The sequence below is a fragment of the Helianthus annuus genome, chromosome 5 (assembly GCF_002127325.2).
Source record: "Helianthus annuus cultivar XRQ/B chromosome 5, HanXRQr2.0-SUNRISE, whole genome shotgun sequence".
Taxonomy (NCBI): domain Eukaryota; kingdom Viridiplantae; phylum Streptophyta; class Magnoliopsida; order Asterales; family Asteraceae; genus Helianthus; species Helianthus annuus.
Genome location: NC_035437.2, coordinates 159,676,090 through 159,687,311, shown reverse-complemented (window position 1 = coordinate 159,687,311; position 11,222 = coordinate 159,676,090). Strand labels below are relative to the sequence as shown.

General features: G+C 32.7%; 1 protein-coding gene across 1 annotated transcript; it reads left to right on the top strand.

Moving 5' to 3' along the window:
• Nucleotides 1-234: 234 nt before the first annotated feature.
• On the top strand, nucleotides 235-10,656 carry LOC110941816 (psoralen synthase). The gene is made up of 2 exons (XM_022183492.2): nucleotides 235-1,136; nucleotides 9,968-10,656. Exons 1-2 carry the CDS (start codon nucleotides 261-263, stop codon nucleotides 10,586-10,588), a joined length of 1,497 nt encoding a protein of 498 aa, XP_022039184.1. The 5' UTR covers nucleotides 235-260; the 3' UTR covers nucleotides 10,589-10,656.
• The last annotated feature ends 566 nt before the right edge of the window (nucleotides 10,657-11,222 follow it).

Sequence of the window (11,222 nt, the reverse complement as noted above, 5' to 3'; positions counted from 1 at the left end):
CGATAGAGCTTGATCCCTAACATCTGTTTTAATATACTATGTTTATAATTTTAAGGAAATCTAGTTGTTAACTTAAAAATTGAATGTTGTCCACAATAGTTAAGATGACAAGCGTCTTTTGCTGACTTTTTTGAGCTTTCTAGAAGCATTATGTTAGATATCATTCAGTTGGAACTGTGATTTTCATATAAATATGCCATATGCAATATAGGCAAACACGTATAACGTTTCTATGTGAACATTGAAAGAACGTTGATGAAATGTCTTTCAACTTGCAAGTTTTTCTCTTCTCCTCATTTCCCTTACTTCTTGTCTTACTTCTTCTAAAATCATATTTTTCTTCTTCAAAATCCCACAAAAACCTACCACCGTCTCCCCCAAAGTTACCACTAATAGGAAACTTGCACCAAATGGCCCCAGGCCCGCACCGTGCCCTTCAGTCCATGGCTCAGACCTATGGACCGATCATGTTGCTTCACTTTGGTACTGTGCCTGTAGTTGTATTCTCGACTGTTGAGGGAGCCAAAGAGATTATGAAAACCCATGACGTAGTATTTTCAAATAGGCCGTTTCTAGACATCGGTGGGAGACTTACTTATGACGCGAGAGATATAGTTTTTGCCTCATCTGGAGAGCAATGGAGGCAAATGAAAAGCATTTCCGTACTCCATCTTTTAAGTAAACAAAGGGTCCAATCGTATCAACAAGTGAGGGAGGACGAGACGATACTTATGATCAGAACGATTCAACAAGCCAATGAATCGGTTATTAATTTAAGTGAGTTGATTAACACGCTTACAAATAATGTCATCTCTAGGGTGGCTTTAGGGAGGAAATATGAACGGAATGAGGTTAAGGCCATACTAGACGGGATAGTCGAGTTGTTGGCAAGTTTTTCTGTTGGAAATTATATTCCATGGCTAGGTTGGATAGATAAAGTAAGAGGATTACATCGAAGAGCTGATGAGCTTGCTAAAGACCAAGATGACTTTGTTGAGGGTGTCCTTCAGGAGCATGAAAACAAGAAAGAGTCTCATGTCGAACGCAAAGATCTTGTTGATATCTTATTAGAAATTCAAAGAGATAACTCAACGGGTTTTCAGCTTGAAAGATATATGATTAAGGCTATCATCATGGTAAGTTGTCTCTCTTTTGAATCCCCCCCCCCCTAATTATACCCATGAGAACTGTGAGAAGTTGATCGAAAACCCTTCAAATTAAATCTAAAAAAATGCACACATCATTATTATTAAATACAATGCTAAAAATTAAATTTACGTGTATACGTAAATAAAAAAAGTTACACATGTGTAAACTTATCATTTATACATGTGTAAATTTTTTTTATTTATAAATACATAAAAATTTATTAAATGTAATTTTGAGTGAAGAAATGAACTAATCAAAGGGTAAATTGTTTTCCTATGATGTTGTATTTTTATAACAAAATAATTATGATAGTATTAGAAAAAAATGATTTTGATTAGTTTTCACGAGTTCTCATGGTTTTGTAATACGTAGAGTTCTCAACATAAATTTCCCATATTATCATCAAATTCACAAAAGAAAAAAAAAAACACAACTCTATTAGACCCCTTGTAGTGGGGCGTTTTTTAAAAAAAAAAATTCAAAAAAAAACGTCCCCAAACCATTACATAGGGCGTTTTTTAAAAAAATTCAAAAAAAGCCCCCTTGGCGTTTTTTAAAGCACGCCTTGCCCCCTTCTCCTTGTCCAATCATCTTTCATCTCCCTTTTTGTTATCCAATAAGATTTTTTCTTTATTTTATTTAATGCCCCAATAATGCCCCATCCCCACTACACCCATTTTAGAAAACGCTCAATAATGCCCCTTTGCTGACTAGACCGCCACATGGCGTAAAATGCCCTAGGGTGGGGGCATTATCTTCCCCTTCCACTACACATGGTCTTATTATTGTTATAAAAAACACAATCCTTCCTCTGCCAACATGCATTAATTCACCACCCAATTTTCCACCTAAATTTCTTCTTCTGACATCTTCGCCCAGAATAAGATCCCGCTTCTTCACAAACATAAACTTGCTCGTATCTGAAGAGCTCGAAACAACAGTTACAGTTCCGGACCAACTATCGGGTAATGAGGACAATAACAATAGGGCTTGGACCTCATCATCAAACTTGATATTCACAAACACCAACCAAGACAAGATCGAGTTTAAGTTATTGATGTGCGTTGTAACTAAATCACCTTCCCTCATTCTAGTATTCACAAGCTCTTGAATAAGATAAACCTTGTTCGATGCAGAAGGTTTCTCATACATGTTCGATAATGTTGCCATCATTCCTCTAGCTGAGGTCTCCTTCTAGATATTGAATGCAACATTCTCCGATAGAGAAAGCGTTATCACTGCTATGGCTTTCTTATCCTTCCTATCCCAATCTGCTTGTGGCATTTTTTCTGGCTTTTCATCCTCAAGAACTACATCTAAGTCTTTCTGACAAAGTAGTACTTCAATCTGCATCTTCCACCAACCAAACTTCTTCCCGTCAAACTTTTCGATTTGAGTTTTTCCGTCTTCTGTCATTTTAACAAATAATTATCAACGGCTACAAACTAAATGAGGTTGTACTGCTAAAGGATAATTATACTAGCGGAAGCAATAAACGAAAACAAACACTTATTTGTTTCAAGATTTAAAATGGCAATGAACAAGTAATGGTAGGTTGATAAGATCCTTGTTAAAGATTGAGGGGTCTTTTTGCAAATAAGGGAAACTTGATTTTCCCTTTAAAGAAAGAAAAAAACGCGTCTGTGCTTTCTTCTTCTTCCTGCACGACGTTGTTCCCACAGAACAACAAAAAAGTTTCTTTTTCATTCTGAAATCCGACGAGCCTTAAGCAAAATCGAAACCCTAATCTTCGATTTGTAACCTAAGATACGATATTTAGCAAGGATTGGAACGCAAGACTGTGGCGGCTACTGGGTTATCGGAACCCTAGTCGCAAGATGTCTTCAAACGGAGCCCTAATCAGAGTTAGGAACTGACAGCGGTGGCGGCGGCTGTGCTAGCGACGGCTGGTTCAGAAACCCTAGTCGCGAAGTCGGCGACTGTGACTGAAACCCGAGACCATGACTTCTTCTTCGACAGGAAAGTGTTCTTCTTCTTCACCTCTTACCTAGTTCGTGCGAATCAATCAAGAGCCTAAGCTATGATACCAGTTGTTAGGTCAGGACACGAGTCACACGAACACTAGAACAAGCACAGCAAGCTCACACGCTCTCACGCTCTAAATCACAAGAACAAGAACACAAGATTTATAGTGGTTCGGTCTAATCTGACATGCATCCACTCACCACAACTACTTCTTCTTTTTGTATTAGATGCTCAAAGTGTACATGTACAAGAATAAGAAGTATTTATAGGGTACAAATTAGGTTACTGAATATAATAATAATAATATATCTTCATCAGACAAACAAAAAGACTAATCCTCTTCCAAGAGGAACAATCCTCTGTCTGGAGGAATAATCCTCTGCTCTAGTCAAATCCTCCATAACCCAACAAAATATTGGTTATTAATATATGTTAACAAGCAATGGGAATGAAGAATGCCTTGTAGACATGTTTAAACCTGATTACCTCATAACAGAGGTCTACTCACTTGTGTGGCTCTCCCTACTCTCAATGCATGCCCTATTCAAGGGCACACATCTCTTTTTTTGAACGATAAGGTTAAATAATCATTACTCCTAAATTACCCCAAATTTACCCTATACCAGAAATTAAACTATGATCTCTTTCAAGAAGGCATAAAGCCTCTACCACTCTACCAAAGTGGTGATGGCTACACTTCTCTTTTTTAACCCCATCATAAACCTACCATAGAGAGAGAACGAGAGGGCAAAATGAGTAAAGTTATATCAATTTGAAAAATTTGTGTCTACTTGGAGAAATAAAATCATAAAAGGTGGATAAAAAATAAAAGAGTAAACTGTCAAAATGGTCTTTAAGGTTCGGTCATTTTTGGCATTTTAGTCCAAAACTCAAACCTCTTGAATCTGGCTCTCTGTGGTTTCAATTTTGTTGCCATTTGCATCCAAAATCAAAATCTGATCAGATTGTTCAGTTAACATCCAAATTTTTTTTTTTGCTCCCTTTTAATGAAGGGCAAAATGGTCTTTTAACATTTTATTATAACAAAGTAAAAAAAATATGACCATTTTACCCTTCATTAAAAGGGAGGAAAAAGACAAAAAAAAAAACTGCATGTTAACTGAAAAATCTGATCAGATTTTGTTTTTAGATAAAATGACAACAAAATTGAAACTACAGGGATCCAAATTCAAAAGGTTTGAGTTTTAAACTAAATTGGCAAAAGTGACCAAACCTCAGGGACCATTTTGGCAGTTACTCAAAATAAAAAATTGTTTTAAATTCAGAATTTTGTTAACAGTATATAACTATTTTGGCTCCTGTGTTTTAACCAGTTTAACTTGTTCAATCCAGAAAAGAATCTTTTTAACATATCAGACCCTAAGATTGTATTATATAACGGTTTTGGCTCTTAACACTACCGATAGTACTTTTTTCTAGTTAAGCTTAAGGGTTATTATGGTCCTTTTTATAGCTTAGGGTTATTTGTGTAAGTTATACAGTTCTTTTAATATTATAATTTATGTAATTACTTAATTTTTTTTATTTTTTTTAATTCACGGTTATTATTTAACAATATATGTTTTAAATATACAAATAAATACATATTTCTTTGACATTTATTTATTAACCTTTTTAAAATCGTCTATCATTTTTTAAAATCGTTTCTTTTTAAACTGTTTGTTTTTAAAATTTTTCTTTTTGTAAGTCCTTCACTGTTTTTTGTTAATTGAACACTTCAATTTTTACCATTCTTTATAAAACCACATGTCTTTAAACTTTTTTTAAACAATTCATTTTTATAGTCGTTCATTTTAAAACCCGTTTATTTTTAAAGCGTTCCTTTTAGAACCATTTTCATAAATAGTTACTATTATTTTGAAAGTGTTATTTGAATCGTTTATCTTTTTAATATCTTTCATTTTTTGGACTATTCGTTTGTTTGAAATTCGTTCATTTTTAAACCTTTTGTTTACTAAAATAATTCGCTTTTTAAAATCCTAAATTTTTAACATAATTTTTTAATAGCATTTGTTTTTTTATAAATGTGGTCCTTTTTAAATCTTCAAAAAAACCGTTCGTTTGTTTAGTTGTTCATTTTTTACCTTCTCTTTTTTTAACAATTGTTTTTTAAACTTTGTATTCTATAATTTATTTGTTGCCGATAGCAAAAATAAACTTCAAAAAAATACGATTTTAAAAATCAAAGATATTTAAAAGTGAACGATTTTAATAGTCAAAGGAATTTAAAAATGAACAATTTTAAACAAAAGAATGGTTTTTTCAAAAATCTAAAAAATATTGTTTATAAAATAAAGCAAAAGGTGCTAAAAGTTAGAGATAAATGCCTAGTTGGTCCTTGTGGTTTGCAGATATTGCAGAATTGATCCCAATGCTTCAATAATTACAGAGTTGGTCCTCGTGATTGTAATTTGTATGGTCCTTATCAGCAACATGTGTTAACTTTCTCAGTTAAATGTGTATAAAATTACTATTTTACCCTTAAACAATTTAACTAAAACACTAATAAAACAATTAAAAAAACATAAAATATGCATATACCCACTCCGATTGTGTGCTATGGTATCACCCAAGCACACATCAACCTCTATAATCACCATAGGGCCTTTGGTTTAGTAGGGATTCCTCGACCATGTAGGGTTTTGTAAGATAACAACCATATGGACCAACAATGCATTTAACTCTAAAAATATGTTAAACTATAATGTTTTAAAAAGGCGTATGGTTTTAATAAATGAAAGGTTAAAAAAAAGAATGAATTTCGAACAAACGAACGGTCCAAAAAATGGAAGATTTTAAAAAAGATAAATGACTAGAATAATGCTTAAAAAATAAAAGGAACTTTTTACAAAAAAAAAAAACGATTTTAAAAGAAGCGCTTCAAAAATATTCAGTTTTAAAAATGAACGACTTTAAAAAATGAATTGTTTAAAAAACATATGGTTTTAAAAAAGAACGGTAGAAATTAACTATTCAATTTAAAAAAAACGAAGGACTTAAAAAAGAACGATTTTAAACAATCATTTTAAAAAAGAAACGATTTCAAAAACGATAGATGGTTTTGTAAAGATTAAAAAACAATTTTTTTAAAAGACAACATTTATAAAAAATTGTTAAAGAAATATGTATTTAAAACGTATATTGTTAAATAATAATTGTGAAATAAAGAAATAAAAAATTAAGTACTTACAAAAATAGAAATATTAAAAGAACTTTATAATTTACATAAACAACCCGTAAGTTATAAAAAAGACCATAATACCCTTAGGTTTAACTGGAAAAAGTAACATCGTTTGTGTTAGGGGCCAAAGTTATTATAAAATTCAATCTCAGTTTCTGATATATTAAAAGATTCTATTGTGGACTGAAAGAGTTAAACTAATTAAACCACATGGGCCAAAATAGAAATTTACTCTTTTGTTAATATAAACCTTTACTAAAGGTAAATGTGAGGTGATAAAAAATAGGAGGTGAGATTGATCTTGGTATCCCACAAAAACTAAGATTCCACCTAGGTAAGTGGAGTATTTAAGAAGTAACATTTACCGTTAAAAAAATATAAACACGAGTGAATTGCAAGAATTGTCCTTTATCTTTATACTCATTTACAGGCGTTATCCTTTATGTTTAAAATTGACGAGTTGTGTCCTTTATGTTTTCAAATCATACACGTTTTGTCCTTTAGCCCTAACCCAGTTAGATTTTTCTGTCAAATCTGGTCATGTGCAATGCACATGAGGGCAAAATTGTCTTTTCACCCTATTCTTTAAAAATCCATAAAAAAGAAAAAAAAATTATATATCCAGATTTGACAGAAAAATCTAACTGGGTTAGGGCTAAAGGACAAAACGTGTATGATTTGAAAACATAAAAGACAAAACTCGTCAATTTTAAACATAAAGGACAATGCCTGCAAATGGGTATAAAGATAAAGGACAATCCTTACAATTCACTCTATAAACACCATTAGTGCTAGTAATCATTCCATTAATGTTAACATCCATATTTTATATATATAATTTTTTTCTAAATTGAGACCCTAATTTTTTGGAAGTCCGCTCTTGCCTAACCAAGTACATTAACTGGTCGGCCTTGATTATATGGGTGAAATAAGGGGTTGTTTGACAACATCTGAATGGTTAAGTGCTGATTCAGTAAGAGGTCTGAACCATTAAGAGCCTGTATAATGTTTAACTGTTCAGAGGCAAATGTCTGACCAATTCAAATTAGAGGTCATAACCATTCAGACTCTGGTCAAATCTTAATCATTCAGAGGCAAATGTCTGAACCATTCAGACATCTGCTCGTGAAACAAACAGTCTGAACCATTAATTGTTGAACCAGTAAGAAGTCTGAATCATTAAGAGCCTCATTAAGGGCATGTTTGGCTAAGCTTTTTGAACCAATTTATTAACTTATTGGCTTTTTGAAAAGCCAATAAGTCAAAATATTGTTTAGCTAATTGAAAAGTCCTTTTCAAAACAACTTTTCACTAGAGAGAAAAAGTCATTTTTGAAAAGTCAGAAATTTGTGACTTTTTACATGTAGAAAACTAAGATAATGCATACACACTTAGGGCTGTTTGTTTACCTCTTAGGGCATGTTTGGCTAAGCTTATTTAACTCAAAAAGGACTTTTTGTGAAAAGGACTTATTGAGTTATGACTTTTTGAAAAGTAGTTTTTAAAAAAGTGTTTGGATTAGCTTATTGGGTGGGAAAAATCAGAATTACTAAAAAGGACATTCGTCATATTGAAAAGTTGTTTGGTAGGGGGTAAAAAAGTTGTTTGGTAGGGGGTAAATTTGTAATTGAGTTGAAAAGCTCTAAAAAGTTACAAATTTTATTAGTATTTATTTATTTTAATCAGTGAAGGGCGCATATTTGATGTTGGTAACGTTGCGATTAATAAGAAAAATAGATGTGATGAGAAAACGAACATCAATTTTAATCTAAGTAGATTGGTTCATGTTTTACACCTCACCATTGATTTTTTAATTATTTTTAAATTTGATTTGTTCACCAACTTCAATCTCAACTATACTTCAGTTGTCTATCAACCAAACAAAATAAAAAAAAATCCAGAAATCCATATTTTTTTGTTTCATATTAATGCATCAAAATGTTGTCTCAAAATACATTCTAAAGGCACATCAAAATGCATTACACTAGTGTGTATTAATGCATAGAAATGAATTACAACCGTGTATCATTTTGATCCCTATGTTTATAATATTCCATGAAAAAGCATTGCAAAGATGTGTATTACTTCAGCATTGTAATGCATCTTTATGCACAGTTTTAATGTTGTGTGAAAGTGTGTTGTCATAGCATCTTAAAACTATAAGTTAATGTAATGCAGACTTGCAGTATATTTTGATGCATAAATTTTAATGTTGTGTCAAAATCTATTGCAATGGTGTATTAAATTACAAGTTATATGTAATGCTCACTTGTAGTTACAATTGTGCATAATATGATCCCTAAGTTTATATTGATCCAAGAAAAAGCATTACAAAGACGTGTATTACTTTACCATTGTAATGCATTTTTATGCACATGTTAATGTTGCGTCAAAATATAACGCAATAATGTGTTAAAACTACAAGTTAAATGTAATACATTTTGATACATGTAATGCATTTTTATGCAAATGTTAATGTTGCGTCAAAATGTAAGACAATAATGTGTTAAAACTACAAGTTAAATGTAATACATTTTGATACATAAGTTTATAATAGTGCATGGAAAACATTATAAAGGTGTGTATCAATTCACCATTGTAATGCATTTTTATGTATAGTGTTAATGTTGCGTCAAAATGTATCACAATAGTGTATCGAAACTGCAAGTTTGATGCACCGTTGTAATATATTTTGATGCATAATTGTGTAAGTGCATATCAAAATGCATTGCCAATGTGCATCAAAACTGTTGTGATGTACTTGAATGCACAAGTTTACAATTGTTCATCAATAACGTACTATAGTTGTGCTTCAAAATTCATACATGTACGTCAAAAATCCATTAGTTTCATCTACCACATAGCCAAAGAGTTCCATAACTTGAAGAAAACCTAATTCTAATCCTAAACGTTAGAAAGAATTTCACAAAATTAGAGAATATCACCGATTATGGGTGAGTATATTAACCGTCATAACCGATAACTAAACCATAACTGAGATAATCGAGTTGATTATTCCCATTAACTAACATAACCGATGGTTATGGTTTTGAGGCATTGGTTAACCAACCAATCGATTATAGTTTCGGTTTTGAAGGTTTGATTAAGTGCCATGACCGGTTCCCGACTTTTGTGTTTCATATTCTTCGGATATGCATATTTCCTATCATTTTCTTCACATGTGCATGAACAACACCTGCATTAACCATTGGCCATTGGACCACTAACCGATATTAACCATCCTCTTCATCGTTTCCCAAGCTTTGTGTTTCATCTTCTTCATCATTGAACCATTAACTGATTTTAACAATAACTGAGCTCCTTAACCGATTAACCATAACCAAAGTTCGGTTACGGTTATGGTTAAAGAAATCCCATAACCAAAGCTATCGGTTATGCTTATGGTTGAGGGTAAAACCAAATTGATTCGCGATTTGCACACCCCTATCACCAATTGAGCCCAAAAGGATGTCACATACATCAAAATAAATGAATTATGGTTTTCTATCTTTTATAAGTGTGGATGTCAGGTAGCTCTAAACACACATGAAATACCATATTCACATATATGCATTTTTTTCTTTATATAACCACCACCTATATGTGTGTAATTTGATTCATGATTCCTAGGACATGTTTGGTGCTGGCACTGATACCACATCCACCACCCTGGAGTGGACACTTACTGAGCTATTGCGAAACCCACGTGTAATGAAAAAATTGCAACAAGAGGCGCAAAAAGTAGGACAAGGAAGATCATTCATCCCCGAAGGCGACATAGACAAAATGCCCTACCTAAAAGCCGTCCTCAAAGAATCCCTACGACTACACACGCCAGTTCCACTACTCGTTCCCCGTGAATCAACAAAAGAGGTTAAAATAATGGGCTACGACATCCCATCGGGTACACAAGTGATAATTAATGCATGGGCGATAGCAAGAGATCCTTCAATATGGGACGAACCTGAAAAGTTTAAACCAGAGAGGTTCTTGAACAGCCCTATCGATTATAAAGGTGTACATTATGAGTTCACGCCATTTGGTGCTGGGCGACGCAAGTGTCCTGGTATTACTTTTGCGATGGTTGTTAACGAGATTGTTTTGGCAAATTTAGTGTATAAGTTTGATTTCGGATTGCCGGGTGAAGAGGGTTTGGACATGACTGAGGATGTTGGTTTCACCGTTCATAAGAAGCTTCCAGTACGTGTCGTTGCAACTCCTTGTGAGCAGTTTGATGATTGCAAGGGTTAATTTGTCAATTGTTTCTTATTTATGTCTTATGTAATAAATCTTTGTACTTTATGTTTTGAAAATAGATATAAATTAGTATGATGAAACAAGCTTTTTTTTTTTTAACTTCTGTGATTGAAATAGAGAACTAGCAAAATACTTTTGTCAATACTAGAGGGTTGCTGCAACCATTGTTATGTAAAGCATGTTATAAAATACTTATCATGAGTCTAGAAAAAAAATAAGTTTACTATAAATTGAACAACTATACATTCAATAAAACAAATCACGACATAAAAATAACCAAGCTCTCGATTTGGTCTAGATAGATTCAGGTTATAAACGCGTTCACCCAACTACCACGTTTAATAAATGAAACGTTTTTGGTTGTGTTGTAAATAAATGGGCCGAGTCATCAATCCGTTTACAACTTGATGCAACCCAAAAACCTGTTTATAACCCGCAAACCCATTTTAGCCTGTCAACTTGTTTGACTAGTCGAGTAGTCGGGTACATGACTTTGAACGTGTTCATGCTAGAATTAATGATTTTACACAAATAAATATATGAATTGTCATCAGTACATGATTTTAAACGTGATCATGTTAGGATTAATGACTTAACACAAATAAATATATGAGCTCACTGATTTAAC

What these genes read in the sequence shown, in the direction of transcription:
- LOC110941816 (XM_022183492.2), top strand. Translation starts at nt 261, where the DNA reads ATGTCTTTCAACTTGCAAGTTTTTCTCTTCTCCTCATTTCCCTTACTT. An exon ending in TGATTAAGGCTATCATCATG is followed by an intron (nt 1,137 to 9,967) that starts GTAAGTTGTCTC and finishes CATGATTCCTAG; the next exon opens with GACATGTTTGGTGCTGGCAC.